Consider the following 20,982-nt stretch of genomic DNA (forward strand, 5'->3'; position numbering starts at 1 on the left):
ACACAGTAATCATTGCCAGATAATCCAAGTGCTGAAATAAATGACACTGTTCACTTAAAGGGTTATTTTATCTCTCCCATTGTCTAACACTAAGAATCTAACTACCCTTTTTAGTTTTTCTTTCATTGCAACACTGATTGTCATAGATAATCTTTGTGCTTTTGCATAATGCCCATCCTGGATGGAACATATATTCACATACAACATTGGACATTTTAAATAAGCATGCTGGAACACAGGCAGGACCATACATCCATGCACAGAATATTCTGAATATGATTTTTTTTTTCCAAACTGACTGCAACATCAACATGCACCACTATCATATTTGTTCCTGTACAGCAAGGAATGTACAGCTGAAGCAACCATGGCAAATTTCACTTGCAAGAGTTTCTCTAAAGAACACCCAATAAAGAAACAAAAGTGAATGAATGAAACAAAAATTAATCCCCCAAACTAAAGAGTAAAAAAAAAAAAAAAAATCCTCCCACACGTTAACACTGAAAATCTGGCCATTTTTTTTTTTTTTTTTTTTTTTTTTACACAGCATGTTTTCCTCATTCCACATAAAACAGGTCCTCTTCCAAAAATCTCAGTCTTTATTTTTTTTTTTATAAGAGACACATATTAGTGCCTCAGAGCTTTCCCCAGCCATTGGAAGAGCTCATCTTGATAAAGCATTTTCCAGCGCACATTGGCTTCAACGGTTTCCACAGCACGTGAGAAAGAGGCAGCAGCTACCCCATCATAGCTCTTCATGAAGTTCTTTAGCTGGAAACAGAAATTTTAAATGATAAGGATGCATGTCTTAAAATGAACTCATATGCAGCATATTTGAACAAGAATCCCTTTGAAACAAAAGTGCCACAATTGAAACCAAGGGAAATCCTGACAAGCCCTCTAGCTTTAATTGCCTCTAGTTTAACTTACTTTTAGTTAACTTTTAGTTAACTTAACATCCCTCATTTTGGAGGTCATGCAACTGAGCCACATATTGTTAGTCTCCCTCCAACTCTCCTGTAGATAACACTGTGGGCTATGATGACAATGGTAGCTGAGGTTACTTTGCAGGGACTTGAAGGCTACTTTTGTTAAAACCACCAACTCTTCTCTTAGGCCTAAGCAGGTGTCCAATAGGTGACCTTCTGATGTCAGACAACCAAAAACTCCACTCTCAGATCATGCTAATGCCATAATTTTCTTCATGCATCCTTTGAAGATTTATGAAGAGTGACTATGCCTGCATAGATCACTGATTATATCCCCTCTGATCACTGGTCCCCACACCTTAAATCACCATGTTTCTTCATCCCATAAATACCCCTGTAAGAGAGGCATATTTGAGAGCTGGTCTCTCTCATCTCCTTGCACTTGGCTGCCTCTTGAATAAAATCTCTTTTACAAAACTTATTTAAAGATTGGTATTTATTTGATATAGTGGAATAAGTTTAGTAATGAAAAATATAATGGGCTGGATCAATTAGGTATGATATAATTGATTAAGGAATGAAAAAGAAAAGAAAAAAGAAAGAGTGGACATTGATAACAATAAGACTCCAATTCAGCTTCTATGTCATCAATAAATATTAAAATGGAAATACTTAATTTTTCTTTCAAAATAGGTTGATGAAATTGTGACAAAGACTAGTTCTAATTAAAAGGACCATTCAATGTATAAAAGAGCCTTATGAACTGAATACAAGGATTAAAGTTCACACTTTGTGTGTGAAAATTATTCTTCATCTTCTACAAATAAGCAGTATAGGGCTTGACACTATCTCCAATGTCAAGGGATTGCCAAAGTTATTGGAAGGTAGAAAAAAGTAATGGTGCTATACAAACTGGATGATAAATGACATTCCAATCATCCGAGTAACTAGATTTAGAAAGAATAAAGAAGAAATATGGTCTCATTCAGCTAGAGAATTTAATCATTTAGGTTAGAATTTTTAAGTGCTTTTCCCATAATTTTTATTGATAGGAGATTTATTTTGAGAGTCCACATACTCTGAATTGTTCTTCAAGATTCTTCAAGTTCTTCCTTATGTTAGATACATCTTTAGAAACTGTAAGCAACCAACTAACAGTTGCAATGTTCATAGACAAATGTGAAAAATCAACTTGCAACACAGAAATGTTATGTGCTGGAATTGACGTGGGATCACATGGCGGCCCACAGGGAGCAAGTGGTGGCAAGGAGACATGGTCCATCAAGATAGACTCAGGGACAGGGAAGATGGGGTGGGGTTATTTAACATGCAACTAATTGTACCTTTCTAAAATAATTTAGAATTTAGTTCATGTAGAGCTTAGTCTGTTAAGACATTGTTACTTTGATTACATGATACTGATGCGTTCTCTCAAAGTCTGTTTTTCCACAAAACCTTACATCTGGCAATACCAGCAAAGAATAATTGTATCTCAGCTATAGCCTTGACAGGACTTCAAAATAATTGTACTTTTATAACAAACATGTAAAATATCCAATGTTTAACAAGTACTTACCGGTGCTATCCTAAAAACTGATCTGATACTTGACCACATTTATATATATTAAGGTAAAAGAAAGAAGAAAGGAATTGGAATTTATTAAGTATCTCTAATACTCCAGGCATTGCCACAGACACACAGATACACACACACACACACACACACACAGAGAGAGAGAAAGGGAAGTCTAAAGGAATTCTTGAATCATAATTTGAATCTTTAGCTAATTAACACAATAATATATTTGTATTTACATATTTATGGTTTATACTCATCAGGTATATTTCCATAAAGCAACAAACAAGACATTTTATTTTAGTTTGGCTGGATGACACATGCCTGTTATTCCAGAGGCTCAGGAGAGTGAAGCAGAAGCATCATGAGTTCAAAGCTAGCCTCAGTAACAGCAAGGCACTAAGTAACTCAGTGGGACCCTGTCTCTAAATAAAATACAAAATAGGGCTAGAGGTGTGGCTCAGTGGTTGAACGCCCCCTGAGTTCAAGCCTCAGTACCAAAAAAAAAAAAAAAAAAAAAGACATTTTATTTGTTTTAGATTTTGTGATTTAACTTCATATTTATTTATCTATTAAAATATTTTAGCATTAAAATATCTCTTATGTCAGGATATTCCAGACCCCAACATTATAAAGTAAATTATCTTTAGAGTAAATTATACAACATACTATTAGTAACTACATAAACAAATAGTATTAGCCATTGTCCTAGTATGAGGCATATGTCTTCAATATTCCATGTGTAGATGTGATATCTGGGATGCACAAGATCTATGTTCCTCTTAAAGAGTACTATATTGACAGGTGCAGACAGTGTTACTTTTTGGACATCAGTATGGAAAAATGACAGGATCCTCTAAGGTTCCATGATGTTATACTTCCATTAACTTAAAATTAAGTGAATGATGGACTGCCTCAAGAAGAAATATAGTTCAAACTACTAGATCCATGTAATTAAAGGGAAACTTCAGTTTCAGGTACTAGAATGCAGTTTTGGACAATAGAAATTTCTTACAAAATTCCCCTAAAGCTGATGAGGATCATTAAAATATCAAAAGAGTTTTCAGAATTCATAAATGTGCAGATTCCCCTTTGATCTATGAATCCTTGGAAATGCTGTACCCCAAGGGAGCACTTGGGTTTTCTGTTTATGAGGCTCAAAGGTTATGGGATATTTTGAGTGAATGTTACTTAGCCCTTTCTAATTTAAGGAAGAAGGACTGTCATCAGTACAAATTGAATCCCCCACCCCACCTGAAAATATGTGCCTCATTCCTGCACAAACAGTTAAAATTATGAAAGCATGTAAAAGCCTCTGGAAGAAAAGGTAAAACTAAAAAGTCAGAGCAAGTAAGACTGCAATGAAGAGATTCATCCCTCATTCCACTGTGAGCCTGCATTGTGAAATTAGCTCCTTTGTAGATGGAATAAAATAATGGAATAAAAGCCACAATTTAATTTCATTTTTTAACCTCTCATGATAGGGGCACCTTGGAACATCTGAAGTGGCAATTTAAAAAAGCATAAAAATTAAATATATAATATATAAAACAAAATGGTCAACATGTGATAAAATAATTAAATGTTCATCTAAAAGACATTATTTTTCATGGCCTGAGAATGAGCAAATCAAGAAAAATATGAAAGAGAATAAGAGAAAAGGGAGAAGAAAGAACAAGGGAGGAGATACAGGAGACAGGTGGGAGGAAAGGGGATAGAAGAGGAGAAGACAGAACAGTAGAGAGGGAAAGGAGCAAGGAGGGGCCAAGAGGGGAGGAGTAGGGAGAGAGATTTCACTTCTGTGTTCACTTGAATGGCTGAGCAGATTGTGACTAAATGTCTTTCATCCCCAGACTATTGAATATAAAATCATGACATTAAAAGTACTTCATTTAAATACAGAGAAAACTGAAAGCCATCATTAATTTAATTGTTCTTTCTGTTTCCTATGGATTGGAAAAAAGCCTTTCCATTTAGAATCTTTTATTTAAAAAAATAGTGGAAAAATGTTCTGGGATTTCAAAGCTAAATCCTTTAGGGTTGGGAACACACATAGCAGGGATAAAGGCGGAATTTCAAATCATTACAACCCAAGCCTTGGCTTAGCCTACTCCTGGTGTGATAGAATCTAAGTTAGCTCATGGGGTATGATCTCAGGAAATTGGGCAATATTAGAAGATATTAAGGTTGGTGCCAGGATTGACGCACCCAGGAGAATGCTGCTTGATGGGATTAGCTTTGGGTAATAGCATCGAGCATTCTGTCAGTGGAAACTGAGGAAACCATGATCCTCAATGACAATTATCAGCTACATTTTATAAAAGTGGACAGCAGAGGAAAAGACAGTTTGAAGCTCATATCATTATAATAAATCAAAAGAACCTATGTTTTGTCCCTTTCTTCTACCTGCTTAACCCTCCCCATTTCATCTCTCTTTCTGTTGGTATGTGAATTAAGAAGGGAGGAGGATACCTAGTTTATATTTTTGGAGAAATAAGTGAGAGGAAAATGGAAATGTTAGATGAACCCTAGTCCATAAAAAGTCAAGCTTATTTTCATTAATAAAATTCATTTGTCATTGTGCCAAGCAGAAATTTGAAACAAATTATTAATTGCAATATATATTGCCAGATACACGACTTTCCATACACATGAAATCATTCTGTATAACAGCCTGGACAGAATAAAACATTACTATCATGTCCAGTTATCTGTTGTCTGCATAGGGCTGACCACAAAGCTGTGAGACTCATGTTCTACACCTTAACACCAACCTTTATCCTTAATACAAGTACTAAGTCATTGGTATGATGGTTTTGTAGGTTACTTGGGTTCACAGAATCTTCTGAAGAGTGGCTGATTGGATCAAAGACTTCTGGAGTAGATTTTGGGACCCAAATTTAGAAATTATTACATTCAAAAACATTTTGCAGGCATTCAATGCTTAATATATTAGAAATACCTTTGTAAATAGAGAAGTCTTTAACAAGAGTGTGTGTGTGTGTGTGTGTGTGTGTGTGTGTAAAAGGAATGGGTGTGAATCTGACAGAAATAAATGATTGAAGTAAATGTGCAATTTTATGCTTATAAAACAAAAAATTAGAACTCATTTTAAAATATTTACCTCTTTGAGTTCACCTTCAGTATTAAGAAATTCTGTAACTCCACTGATAAGTTTGGAATTCATAAATAATGCTTCTCCATACCTCAAAAGATAAAAGAAAAAAGTCTTAATGTTAATATAGGTAGTAATTTAAGAAATACTACTATAAATATATTCTCAAGGGTTCCAGTCTATTTGACTAGGGTTGTCAGAGATTGCTAGATCTTGGAGCATTCAAGATAATTTCTTTAGGGGGCAAGATAGATGAAAAGAGCTATGGCTATGGGATACTATCTGATCCCATCTGATTTGGCTCACAGTGTTTTGGAGAAATGTAAGTTGAAGCAAATTTTAAAAATGTGAGTCCTCTAAAATTGGATTTAGGAAATACTGTTATATTTCCAAGCCAAGGATTGAGCAGAAATTTTAGAACTTTTTGACTCTAAAGCAACTTAGGTCACTGTAAGAGAAAAGCATGCCACCAAAGGAAGGAAGACTGCAGGGCCAACTAGTCATAATCAGTATGTCACACAGATATTTGGGTTTAATTATTCATAAAAGAAATTGGTATTATCCTACTGAGTTCTTAAAAATGGAGTCATATTTCTCAAAAATGTTCCCAAAATATTAGCATTATTTTCATGAGGATATTAAAATAAAATATCTAGTTGTTCATTTGGATTGCATAATTCTTGTGTCACAAACACAATTATTTAACTTTTGACCTGAGTCAATGAACATTTTGTGCCAGTGAAGAGAAGGAGTTCTAATTTTACTGACTTGTCTTTACTATGCTGATGATACCTAACACAGGTAATCATGTTCGTAGAAACAAGATAAGTATACTACAAAGAAAACTCTGGACAATTGGAAGCAAATGTCTAGATGTCATCACATGAGGTTTTCTAATGTTGCCCTAGCCTATGGGACCTTAAGTAATTTAGTTTCTGTGGAATTTAATTTTTCTCATCTATAAAATGAGGGGCTGACCTGGAAGAAACCATGACATATTATAATTCTAACACTGAATTCCTCCATGGAAAAAAAGTTAGCTAAGCAAAAGCAAACAAATAATCATTCAAACAACATGAGTGACCACTAGTAATAAATTTGTGGTTACAGAAGTAGATTATTACCCAGGAACAAAAGTAATTTTTTTTTTCTAAGGGAATGTCAATTATACATTCACATGTAGGTGAATAAAGCATGATCACAAAACCTCAAAGGTATTTTACCATCTAGTTGAAGAGTTAGACATGTAAACAGATAATTTCCTCTTAATATAACTAAATATAGAGTTGATATTATTATACATAGTGTTCAGAGAAGATCTCTTTAGCTGTGGGATCTGTGAGCTTCTGGCAGATGATGCATCTAGACTGAGAATGGTGCAATTTTGAGAAAGTAATTTTAGTGAACCAACAGTAACAAAAGCAGGAGGTGTGAGATGACATGGTGTGTGCAGACAACAAGCAATTTGGTATTAAGAGGGTATGAACTGTGAGGCTGGGAATGGAAGAACAAGAGGCCAGGAGGTACACAGAAGACATATCAAGGAGCTTAGATTGTAAGTCTGGCACAGAACCATGGAAAGTTTTACATTAGGGAAATATCACACTTGCTTTTCAGAAAGATTCTTGTGACAAAGGGAAGAGGCGTGTGTGTGTGTGTGTGTATTGGTGAATATAATTAGAGAGGAATAAAGAGGCTATTTTAAGAGTACCGTAGTAAAGAAGAAACTGCATTAGGGAAATGGTAGCAGGAAAGCAAAGGAAGAAATATTTAGAAATTCTGAAATTTACAAAACCTAAAACCTAATTGATAAATATGGATAGGAAAAGGGGGAAGCCTATATAGACTTCCAGATATGTGGCTTCAGCAATTGCTGATTGGCTATAAGGTTTAATGAGAAAAGGAAGACCAAGGGAAAATGATGGCATTAGTTTTTGCAGACATACCCCAGTAGTGATCTTGAGGAGAGATTGTCTATCATATGGAAATATCTAGAGTACATATAAGATGAAGATTTGGGAGTGATAGTGAGAATGTATGACAACTTAAATCAGGAAGAATTTGTAGAAGGTGAAGAATATATTGGTCAGGACCCCCACAAACTCCAACATTCAAGGACCAACAGAGGAGTAGGAGTAGATAAAGCCACTCCTATTTGCCATGAAAAGTACTACTGTATTTGTAAACACTCAAACTTCAAACCTCAATAATTTTACCTTTTGGATAGATATCATAGACAGGTGCATTCCACTGACTCTGAACTATAAAATCAGATACTCTCTGTATCATGGGCATTCTTGGATAGGAACTGTTGTATATATATTAATTTTACCTTAGCTGGATGACTATACACTCTATTATATGCGTGACAACAAAACATAATCTAATATTCTAATCATTCAAAGTTCTGAACTGAACATATAGAAAAAGTCAATGTGCCATATAGGAATATCAATGCTTTCTCTCAATGATATATCTGTAGAGAGAAATGTGCTTTAATATGACATACCCATTCAAATTTAACTCATTATAACAGGACAGCTGATAAAGGTGTGCTTAAATAGTTTTTATATGAGTTTCTGAGAGAACAGTAAGTCTGCTTACTACCTGGAAAGAGTTATGTTTTAGAAGAACATGCAGCATTTACATCCTCTATAATAAATTTAATTTTAAGATACCATAGAGATTACCAGAGTAATAAATTAGCATAGATTATAATAGATTTAAATACATAATGAAAACTTTTCTAATATTGAGGATGAAAAACTCCCACCATGAAACAAGATATCCTGGGAATGAATTCTACTGCAAGTGGGACCACATGATGATTGAAATGATTAATGTTTCTTCTCTACTTCATGGTTTTATTTAGGTGCTTGATAATATTTTATTTAAAAGAAATTTAAAACAATTCTACAAAACAATTTGAGTTTCTTGTTATAATACCACTTATATCTTATTTATAAATCATTTTCCTATAATACATTCAGGATATAGGAATTTTATGATTTCTTCAATTTTGGACAGTTTGATGGATATTCCAGGAAAGTGCTCTGCTAAACATTTTACACTCTCCACGTGTCCACATATCATTAATTAAGGCTATTAACCTTTAACAAATTAATAAGGTTAGAGAATTGTTTAAACAGAATGAGTTCTACAGAAGTGACAATATCCATCTTGGTTGACTATGTTAAAATGTAATCCTATTATTTGGATCTAAACTCTATCACAAAACTTGGGCTTTTATTTCTCATATGTCAGCTTTAATTTACACTTTCAGGTATGAATGATCAAATTATTCTTTCTACCTGGTATTTAATATCTTCCATTTATCTCTAAAAAACTTCCAAGCAAGGTCTCGGCCATGGGGATTTCGAGCTACATGGATTATGACATCAATTGCATCTTGATCCAGCACCACCTCAGAATTCAGAGACAGATTTAGAAGCCTATAATGATAGAATTATAGAGAAAGTTTTAGTTCAATAAATTTTACATTTTTATAATTGTACTAAAGTTAAATTGAACTAAAGTCTAGTTTGTCATATTCTTCAAAAGAATAGTCCAGTGCAAACTTTTTTCATATGAATTTAATAATGGAACAAATTTCAGTTTATATAAGGAGGAAGGCCAAATTCAAAGTGTTTTATTACATTAATTAAACTCTAAAAATATACATTGGATAGGGAAATCACAATTCTGATTTGATGACACAGAACTCCCTTTTAAAATTATTTCAGTAAATATTTCCTTTGATAATGAAATATTTTCTTACACACATTTATAAATTATAATGACATAATTAATCATTAACCAAGATATTTCTTAAGCCAGTAACTTCAATAAGGTTAACATATAACTTCAATAAGGTTAACAAGATATTTTTTTTCTGATCTTTAGGAAGATAAATTTTAGAGTAACAGCTATTCAAGGACATAAAACAACTTCAGGGGAGCCTGATTAACAGAGAATGCTCTCATTATAAAAATAGTTAGAAAATCGATTGACCCACCTGTTTAATAAATTCCTGTCATCACTACAAGTTAAGGCCTCCAACAATATCTTCTTTTCAGAAACTGCTGTAGTGGAGTGGAATTTCATCCATATGAATTCCCAAACATCTTCATCCAGTAGTGACACTCCTGTACAGTAGACGATGTCTCTAACATTTAATGGTATTCTAAAGAAGCAACCCATGGTGGTTTTCTGTTAATTCAAAGCTTTGTAGCATTGAAAATAAAGACAGAAAATGCTTTGCCATAGTTTTTAAAGAGATTATTTTTTAGTTAGATTTTATCTTGAAGAGAATAGTATTATGGTAATAATATTCAAATATATTAGTATGAATATATTGATGAATAAAATAATGGCTTTTATTCAAAGGAAGCTTTGAGTATAATTTTTGTTAACACTCTTAAAATTATATATTTAAACAAAAATAATAACAAAGCCTTGAAAAAAGAATAAAAAACAGTTGCATTATATTTTCAATAACATTAGTAAACTCTTTGCTCTCATAATTGATAGATCCAAGAAGGACAAAATAGCGCTCATTGAAGACTAGTTAATTTGAATGAAACAAAACTACTTCCCTTTAATTTTTTAGATACTTTCTTTACAAGTAATTTTTCCAAACAATTCCACAGATTTTGTAACCTAGAAAACTGTAAATATAGATGATAAACATAATAAAACATAAGTAGCAAGTTATGAGAAAGCAAAAAGTAATTTTTCTCAGAGTTCAGAAAAATGACTATTAAAAATATATTACATCTTGACCTTAATTCAAAATGAAATATGAGAATGTGAAACAGTGGATATAATTAAGCTTGGCTATTCATAAATCTTAAATTATCATGTCAATTTTTGACGCTACGATTCTTTTTATTAAGTATTATTCCTGTGTCTGTAATATGCCCCACGAGTACTGACTTTTAAAAATATTTCTCTGAAGGAATACTCTGATGCTTAAAAGTTTAAAAACGTAATTCTGCTTTTCTCAATATTCATTAATTCATTATTAATATTTCTCATTTGTAATTTAAATATGGCCAATAATTATACTGTCTTCTCTGGATACCATAAAGGCACATTGATAGTTCAAACACTGCTCGAGTATAGCAGTACTTAGAAAACAGGAGGAGACTGAAGGGCTACCAGTGAGATGAACTCATCTCATTGTTAGCAGCTAAGTAGGGCTGCAATTAGGATATCCTGGAGACCTATAGAGTTGTAAAAAGTATCATATAAAATGCATGCTTCCTAGAGAAGGCTATACCTATACTATCTGTCTTTTCTCATAAATAATTAAAGTATTTAGAGAAAAGTTTGCTAACTGAAACCCTTCTTTGTGGTATTAGAGGGCAAGCATTTTGTTGATTCATTTAATTTGTTTTTCTAAAGAAACAAAAGGAAAACAGAAATATATAAACCATCAAAGAACTTCACGTATTTCTCTTGGCTTTCATCTCTGCTTGGACCCCCTGTAGAAAGTACCGACAAAAGACTTTCCAATGGCTGATGACAAGTTATTCTTCCCTCTGTTTATGGACAGGTTGCCACAGAGCATGCCTGAATTCACTAAGAAAAGTTTGTCGCAAAATTGTGAAGAAAGTACTCATTCCTAGTAGATGCATTTTAAGATCACAGAGATACCTCTGTCTTCAAAACTTCAAGAAGGAAGTTAAGAGACCCAATCGTTTTCTAAATTCATGACTATCCATCAAATAGTATAAGGCACAGAACACAGGATTGCGTTACTGCATGACTTTGGCCAAGATATTCACATATATACTTGTATAAAAAATAATAAAATATGCACTGAAATCACAAAATCATCAGCCAGTGAATATTTTCTTTGTTCTGGGAATGCTAATAACAGTTTACCTTTGAAGAGAACTTTATTAAGCTATTAGTGTGCTTGAGAGAATAGGAATTGAATTCTAGAGTTAGTTTTGTGGTCACCCATAGAACTAGTTAGCCATGTTTTAAGTAAAAAGGCATGCAAAAACATTGGAAGGAGGAGGAGGAGGGAGAAGAGGAAGAGGAAGGGGAGGAGGGAGAGAAAAAGAGAGAGGAAGAGAAGGGAGGAGGAGAAGGAAAAGAAGAGAAAAAGGAAGAGTAGAAAGAAAAGGAAGAAGAAGAAATTGAGGAGGAGGAGGAGATAAAAACAAAAACTATGTTCCTCAGAAAGCTCTTAAGTGCTACACACATAATATAGTAATTAGCAAAGGTCCAAACACTCATTATCCAGTAGCTGTTACTGGCTGATACTGAGCTGTTATAAGACACATACACAAATATGTAAGTGGTTCACTCTGTCCAAAGTCCTGAAAACTGACTAAAGCAGCTACAGAAGTAGAAAATAACATTTTTAGGCAATACTGTGTTCTAGGTCACATGTCTTATTTTATTCTATATCTGAATTATTATTATTTTTTATATATCTGTATAACATCTGTTATCAACTTCTCTTTGCAATAGAAGGGGCTGTTTTGAGAGAGAATATTTTGTATATAAAAATGATACAACAAGTAAGAATGCTCAGTACATGAATGTTTTTTCTATCATTTCCAGCATAAAGATGACTAATGACAATAATTATAAATATATCTTGGTGTGGATTCCTTTGTAATCAACTTATTCAATATCCTTGGTTTTCTTAGATCTGGAGGTCCATTTCCTTCCACAGTCATAAGAAGTTTTCAGCTGTTCTATCTTGAGATTTCTAGTTCTTTCTATCTTCTGCTTCTTGGACTTTCATAATGTGCATATTGGTCTGCTTGATGGTATGCTATACATTTCTTAAGCTTCTTTCACTTCTTCACGTTTAAAAAGTATTTTTTCTCCTCTGATGGAATTATTTCCAATGAATTGAGTTTGATAATCCTTCTGCGTGATATGTTCTCTTATTGAACACCTCTAGTGAATCTTTTAGTTAGATTCTTGTGTTTTACAGTTCTATGATCTGTGTCGTCCATTTAAAACAAAAAAAACAAAGGCTGAATGTTTTCTCTGAGAAGCAGATGCTAATCCATAGTGGAGGAGGAGGATGAAGGAATTTTGGATTGTGCAGAGGGGAGTGAGGGGAGGCAAGGGGGTGTAGGGATGAGAAGTAAGGTGAAATAAGATGGAGATTATTACCCTATACACATGAATGCTTACACTAAAAAAAAAAGATGTCTATGTGGAACTAAAAAAAATGTATTTTATTTCTTTGTTGAAATTTTAACTTTGTTTCTTGCATTTTTCTCTTAACTTTAGTAAGTTTCTTTATGATAGTTACTTTGAATTCTCTACCAGGTAAATCATATAAGTCTCAGTATTACTTCTTATTAATTTAAATATTATTAGTCATATCTAAATCTTCAGTTTCTGGACATTTACCTTATTCCTGTTTGGGGAACAACTTTGCCTGATTCCTCATTTTTCCTTGACTCTTTGTGTTGATATCTGAACATTAGGCCCTGCTCCCAGTTCACAGGCTAGTTTCATATAGGAAAAGACCACCTATCAACCTGGCCAGAGATTCTGGGGACATTTACTAGCCCCTTTCCTTCCCAGAACGAAGCATAAAGTTTTTGAGCTCTTACTCTGGCTGAGCTGGAGCAGGAACTGAGGCACCTACAGTCCAACCCACTGTCTTTATCGTCCCCTAGGTGGCATCAGATCTATCAGAACTCCTGCACTAGTAAATAGTTGTTAGTCCATTGAACAGCCTCAGACAAATTGGGGAACTAATTGTACAGGTCAACTCTTTCACTCCCCAGGAAGAAGCCAAGAGATGAAATCCCCCTCACCCCTCCACACACACCTGCTCTGTGCTGAGAAATAGGGAAGATCTATGGCATCTTCTAATCCAAATTGCTGTCTGTCCTTCCTCAGGTGGCTTGACTGTGTCAGAGAAGTTAAGAGTTCCAAGGCTGGTAAAGCAGATTCTAGTTCTTTTGGAAGCCTTGGAGAAGTCAGGGAATTAGATGCATGTATGAAATCTTTACCTTCCTAGGAGGTAACCGAGAATGGGGACTTTCTTTTCATCTGCTCACTCTGGGGAGCAAGGGGAAAATCGATGGTGACAAGAGTTCAAGCTGTCATCTTCCTTCTTCCTCAGATGGGTAAACTGTGCCAGACCTTTAGAACTACATGAGAGGCAAGATAGAAACCAGTCTTTTGGGGAGAGCCCTGGGAAAAGTTGGGGTACAAGATTCATGAACCATGAACCAACGAAGAAGCTGGGACCTATGGGGTTTCTTCCTGATCATATGATGCTATTCCCTGGGTAGAGATTCTGATGAATTATATCCTGAATCACCCTTTTGATTTTGATGAATCTGGCTTTACAGTCATCAACAGTGCAGGAGTCTTTCAATTAGTTTCCAGATGGCTTCCAAAGTAAATATGTCCATGAATTGTTGAGAAATATGTATGTATGTCAGAGGAGAGAGGATGAAGAGCTTCCTATTCCAACACCTTGTTGCCATAAATCCAAAATTACTATATTCTTTAAGAGAGTACCACGCCAAGCCCCAGGGCTAACCAATGAACTTCAAAGTAATACCAATGTATTCAACATATAATCCTTTGAGAATTAAGGAGGCCCCACAGATGTCACCTCTAACTTGTTTTTATCTATTTTACAAACACACACACACACACACACACACACGGTTTAACCAATCATCTTTGAGAAATATTTGATGTTGGCAAGACTGGATCTCCAACAACAGTATTCATTAAGTTCATAGTACTTAGGCAAGATGATACTTGCTAAACACTACCTCTGGGTTATAGAAAAGAACATAGGTTGGCATATCTAAGTAGCTATTGTGTGGCAAGCTTGTCATACACAGGGCATTGAGAACAAATTTTGAAAGGATATCCAGCAGTAAAGTGTTGGATAAAATGACCAATACTCTAAAGAAATTTAACACAGTTGTCCTGGGAAGGCCTTTGAAGGCAAAGTTGCCCTAACAGGGAAAGATTCTACATCTGTATCTGCGTCTTCAAACTAAGACAAAGACTACAGAATCTTCATGTGCTCTGCAAGAAACATCAGGTCACGTTTCAGTCTTGTCAGCAGTGATCTCTTAGCACATAGCAGATGTATCAAATTAGATTACTATGAAAATGAAACACAAATGTTTACATATATGATGTGAAGTCTTTTGATGACACAATGAAAACAATCCTCAGTGACCAGTACAAATCTGCCAAATCTCAGGAAAGAAATGGTTCTATTAGCAGATGCTATGAAGAACAATTGCATGAGTTCTATATGGCTCCTTGGAGAGCAAAGACAGAGCTGATTAGCCCCAGACTGCTGCCATGATTTTCTACCATCTCTTCCCACCCCATCAATTCCTCATCTTCCTTACTCATCCACTAGATAAAGAATCAATGTACAGTTCACAAGATCATTTTTACTCATCACTGAAAATAAAACAAGATTGGTAAGCACTGAATATGTCAAGGGCCCTCAATTCCCAATGACTTCCATTGTTAATGAAACTCCCTTTTGTTGCTAAATTTATAAAGATGTTCTAATAACATTTTAGCAAAATGATTGCTCTGGGGACAGTTTAAGATCTCTTTGTATAAACCAAAGTCATTAGGAACAAATGAAAAAGCTCATTTGTTTGTAAAGCATGAGCTAAGAAACCCACAGAACCCATAGTTATGAACGTTACAAATGAGTCCTGTGAGACACTCGATATCACTAGGAGAGAGCCCCTCCTAGTGAACATGAAAATTGTTTACGAAGATGTGAATATCCCCATGGTCATTTCTTTTTTTAACTGCTGCCTCAGAAGTAAATCTTATAATGGAATTTCATCATCTGTGAAGGAAATCTGCTTGTTTTTCTCCAGGTAAGGTATACATACATAAACAGTAACTTGGTCTCTCCTAACTACCTTCATATAAGATGAATGGGGTAATGCTTAGCCAAAATGAAATGCCTTTATCTTTCTTATGGTAGTAACACTGCGAAAATTATTACCTAATTAGTCTAACTTGTACTATGGTTTTTATTCCATTCTCATTTTAAATAGGATTATGACAGAGTTCATTTGTATGATAAAAGTTTTGAAAGCACAGTAGTTGAGTATATCATTTTGAAATCATTTATTTTCATATTTCAGTGGTATGTTTAACTTTTAAAAAACTCTTGCTAAAAGCAAGTGCCTGAAAACTAAATGTTTTGGAGGTAGGTGCTAAAAAAAATTAAGTAGATAGAAAAAATAAAGACATAGAAAATTTTTCTTTTAAGATTTTTTTTTTCCTACTGAGTTAAAAAATAATGAAGTTTGTCTTAGTTAGTTACTGCTATAACGAATGCCACAGATTCAGTGGTTTATGAACAACAAAAATTTATTGCTCACAGTTCTGAAACCAGGGTACCAGTAAGGTCAGGTTTTGGTGAGGGTTCTCTTCAGGTATATAGAACACTGACTTCTCACTATAACTTCACAAGGCAGAAAGAGGACTGGGAGCTCTCTGAGGTCATTTTTAAAAATAAGGGTATTAATCCCATTTGTGAGGGCCCCACCCTCATGACCTAACCAATACCCAAAGACCACACTTCCTAATACTATGTCCTTGGCAATTAGGATGTCAACATATGAATTTTGGAGGAACACAAGGATACAATCCATAACACTGGGGAAACAAGACTAAATTATAGTACATTGACACTTGAGTTAATAAATGAAAATAATGCAACGGATTGATTAAATTAAGACAAATAAATAAGAGAATTTCCAAAGATTTTTCTATGAGAATTTTTATTGTTATATTACTTTTTTTGCTAGATTATTTTTTAAAGTAAAAAATCTGGATTCATCTAAGATAGCAACAATAAGAGACTGAACGCAGTTATGATACAAATAGCAACTAAGACTAATATAGTTTAATGTCTAATAATACATTGAAGTACATTATTATAGATAGACTGTAATAAATGTGTAAATTTGTAACATGTATAATACCAGCATGTTAACTTTAAAAAATAACATACTGTGTATGTGCAGAGGAGAAAAAGACTGAAAAAAATAAACAAGACAACATTAAAAACATTTTCCTCAAGAACTGGGCATTATAGGCAACTAGTCATTTTATTAACTCATGTATTTCAAGTTTAATAAATGAACAACTTTTCCTAATACTGTGGAAATCAGCCAACCTATAATTACATTTGTAAAGATAAGATTCTGCTACTATTAGAATAAAATACATCCAATATACAAGTGTGATTGAATAAAATATAAAAATGATTTTGATAAATTTAAAATATCTTTCAGAGAAAAATTATACTTGCCAAAGGAATAAAAACATTATTTTAAAATATAAATCTTGATACTTAATCAAAATATGAGTCTATTTCTAAGCAGGTTCTCAGCAGAACTAATTTGGCCAGTACCCGCCTCTAGGTTCAGGCAAGTCAAGGTCACTGCTCTGAGCTGTATTTTTCAACTTAATTGGACAGGGCTAAAGTACTTGAGTTCTGAAGTCCCTTCCTGCTCTGTTAGTACAAGATTCTTTTCATTAGTGATTGTATTAACATTGAAATGTGGATTTAATTATTTTCAAAGACAATGAAAAATACAGCTGAAACCATGAGCTGCTTTAAGAGTACCCCTTTCTTTCAGTACACATGCCATTGATGTAGAATGGGGCCTAACATTTAATTAATTTTAATTAATTTACAATTCATTCATTCATTTGAAAGATCATTTGGGTACTCTAATTGAAAATTAAAAGCTTTGGTTGAGTTTTCATTGCCAATACCCCTAATCTTGTTCTTCCTTAAAAATACTTGCATTCTTCCCTCTCCCAGGGCAGACTCTTTGACTTTAAAGTATCAAACTGAAAAATAACCTAAATTTGCAAAAGTTGACCCTGTTCTTAAGTGTCCTCTACCCCCATCCCTCTCTGCTTCCATTCTTCAGCTCTGTCTGCTGCTCAGTAAGCAGTCTTGAATAAAACTGAGGCTGTTTAGAAGGAATGTGTGACTCTGCACTGAAGTGTCAATTTGTTCATCTAGAAAATAGGGATGATCATTCCTTAGAAATTTTGTAATCATCTTTCCTAGTGTAGTTGTCAATCAAATATGATGCCATGGAATTCATAGAACAACTTTGGCGGCCACAAGAAAAATTGCTTCTAGGTTCTTCTACCATGCTCCCCGCAAAGAGGGAACACAATCTCATCTGGAATGTCCAGCCAGGGACTGTTGGTAAGGTCACTAGTCCTCAATGTGGTTGAGGTACTTTTAATGCCACAGCTGGGACAGCTCTGTTTCTGTAGAATTCCCTCACTTGTTCCCAGCCCTTGTTCATTCCCTGTGAACTTTAGGTGTATATATATATATAATAATAAGGACTACAAAACATCAGAACAAACAAAAAGGCAAAACAGTCTGGATGACCCTTTGCACCTCAAAGAACTATGCTGGAGAAATCTGGTGGTGAATAGAACAAATACATTTAAAAGTATCTGAATGTGTTCTGAAAAATGTCCAATCCTTCTTGAAATTTTAATTTTGCATGTTTCAAAGTGGCATAGGCTCCTCTTTTTCTATGAGAAGAAAAAGAATTGCTGGTGTGGTGTGGTTTTAGTTCCTAACATCCTGAATATATCAAAAGATGGTGACTTTACTCCTTTTACATGGCTTTTAAAATTAAAGTGAATTTACTTTGAAAGGGACATTTGTGTTAAATTGAAATAATACACATGGCATTATTTCTAAAATGTTCAAGTCTACTATTCTAGTAGCCATACAACTATGTGGTCAGGGAGAGGGACAATGAGGGCTAAGTATCTGGAATGTAAGACCACTTTATGAGATATAATGGCTAAAGCACATAAATAGAAACGAACTGATCCAGACACATTAAAAAGAAGAGGGTAAAAAGGAGACACAAAGAAAAAAGTAGAAAGGCAAAAAGAATAAGAAATGTACAGAGGAGAAAACACACAGAGTGAATGACAAGGACAAGAACAATAAAGAACTACAAAAAGGCAAAGGGAGAAAAAGTAAATAATTGAAGGAGGATGTATGACTTGTCTAACATTTGCCTTTAGTCTGGATTAAACTTATCCTACTGAAAAACCTAGAATAATGATCTTTAACATTTCACATCTTAGAGCCCCTATGACTTTCTTGCCATATGACTAAAATCCATTCTACCCATAAGAGCTCAAACATACTTTTTTTAAAAAGCAGAAAAATTAAGATATACATGATGACTCCTTAACAATGAGCAGCAGGCTGCCAATATAAATAGCTGTAAGAGCACAACGTGATTTCAAACTTAAGAGGTACACAGTTATGGTAGAAGCTGTGAAATGGTTGGTAAATTACCCTAGTTATAGATGCCCGTGTTAAAAATTAGATGACCTGTTTCCTGACAATCACCTACCTGTCATCTGTGGTTTTTGAACTCTGTCCTTAGTATGTAAGCTGCTTCTTCACTCAGCTCTGGTCAGGGCACTGTAAATCTAAATAGCTGCTATAATATGAAGTCTACATATATCACTAAAAGTAATGATGTTGTCTGGATCACAATAATTAGGAATCGGTACTTTAGTTTAACTGCTAAGATGAAAAATAAATGATGGAAATGACACATCAGTCGCAATGCAATAATAGATTCATAGCACTGTTATTTACACAGTGACCCAGGCCTAAGTGTCTATGAAAATTCTACTGGATTATATAGGGCTCCACCTCAACAAATAACATTTGTTGCCTGGGTGTAATTTATAGCAATAGTCATCATCTTTTGTATTCCTCATACAAAGGGTGAAAAATTACACAGATTTATTGTATCCATCAAAGTACCACTTCCATAAATGTGAAGGATGGGTGCAAATAAAGCTCACCTTCATAACTAATGCATTGTCAAGGTCATTTAGGTTAACAAGGCTGATTCTCCAGCCTACAAAGAATTGACTATCACAATTTAATCTCTTTTTTTTTTTTTTTGGCATAACCACTAAACTGTTGTGAGAATGGTATGAGTCATGTATTCTTCTTCCTTGAAAAGTCTCTGGTCAAAAATAGATTTTCTTTTGGCCAAAGCAAATTTTATTATTTGTGTGTGTATGTGTGTGCATTTCCAAAAATGTAATTCTTAGTTTTTTGTAGCTTTAATTGATAGATTCAGTACATAAAAGAATGCTGTACTTTTAAAATAGAGAAAATTTTTATGCATATCCAATCTGAGGTATTCTATGGCCTCACTGAAATATGCTTTGACCTTCCTGTTATCTTTTCATGTGAAAAAGCAGTAAAATGCATGATAAATCTCATATACCTGCCTTTGAGGAATAAGGATTGATATGATTAAATTTCATAAATAGCTGGGAAAATCTGGTTCCTTTATGTGAAGTGATACAATATTACTGAAAACAAAATAACCTGCACTCTGGAGAAAAGGGGGAATGGCATGAATAGTTGAAAAAAATTACATATTAGGCAAAAAGGCACATTTCAAATTGGGAGATGACCAAACTGTGGAAAACACACTAGTTGATTATTTTACAAAATGATTGCAGTGTGTAAAATGTATGTATGCAACTGGCAGGTACTGGCTACTGCCTGGTCCATCTCAGAAACAATGAGAAAAACAGTCAATGCCCAGTCTGTATTTCAGGATAAAATAAGCAAGATTTATTTATATATGAAAATTAAATAGATATCGCTTCCAAATTTTTCTATTTGATTTTTTAATTATAAAAGAGTCTTCAAGGATTAGAAGAAGGAAAAGTCAGGGGACTAGAGGAAACTTAATCCTTAAAAAGGATCCTGAAATGAATAAGGGTTCCTTGTTGTAAACTTTAGGGAAATGTCTATACTTGTTCTATCTTCATACCAGGGACAACTCTTCTGTGTGTGAGTGTGTGTGTGTGTGTGTGTGTCTCCTACATAATTAAAAAGATGATGCGATGATAGTTGATGATTATATATCTGCATTTTATGAGCAACAAGAAGGAACTGCCTTCTTGGCATTTTTTAGCCTTCTTTCTGTTATAAAAATCTTAAGATATAACAGTAGGAAGAAGTTAAAGATAAAAGTTTAATTTGCAATATCTCCTTGAGATTCCACCTAAAAATAAATAAATAAATAGAACTCTTCAAAATACTGAACATCAGCCAAGTTTTGAATATAAGGCAGCAACTAAGGTGTGCTGTTAGTTTCCTGGGGCTGCCATAATAACTTACCATCAATTTGGTAGCTTAAAATAGAAATTTATCCTCTCAAAATCCTGATGGGAGAAATCTTAAATCAAGCTGGTTGCTTCCATCTGGGAACTCTGAAGGCGAATCAGAACATGCCTTTCTCCTAGTCTGGCAGCTC

At 34.2% G+C, this 20,982-nt stretch overlaps 1 protein-coding gene across 1 annotated transcript in view; it reads right to left on the reverse strand.

The window, feature by feature from the left end:
- Positions 1-627: 627 nt before the first annotated feature.
- Positions 628-20,982, reverse strand: part of Trhde (thyrotropin releasing hormone degrading enzyme) — a 362,149-nt gene continuing 341,794 nt past the window's right edge. Inside the window, exons 16-19 of the mRNA XM_027929374.2 lie at positions 9,636-9,803; positions 8,932-9,072; positions 5,630-5,711; positions 628-771 (exon numbers count right to left, since the gene is read on the reverse strand). Of these exons, the coding sequence (XP_027785175.2) occupies positions 628-771; positions 5,630-5,711; positions 8,932-9,072; positions 9,636-9,803 (535 nt within the window). The remainder of the gene's footprint in view (positions 772-5,629; positions 5,712-8,931; positions 9,073-9,635; positions 9,804-20,982) is intronic.

The sequence above is a fragment of the Marmota flaviventris genome, chromosome 3, assembly GCF_047511675.1.
Source record: "Marmota flaviventris isolate mMarFla1 chromosome 3, mMarFla1.hap1, whole genome shotgun sequence".
NCBI lineage: Eukaryota > Metazoa > Chordata > Mammalia > Rodentia > Sciuridae > Marmota > Marmota flaviventris.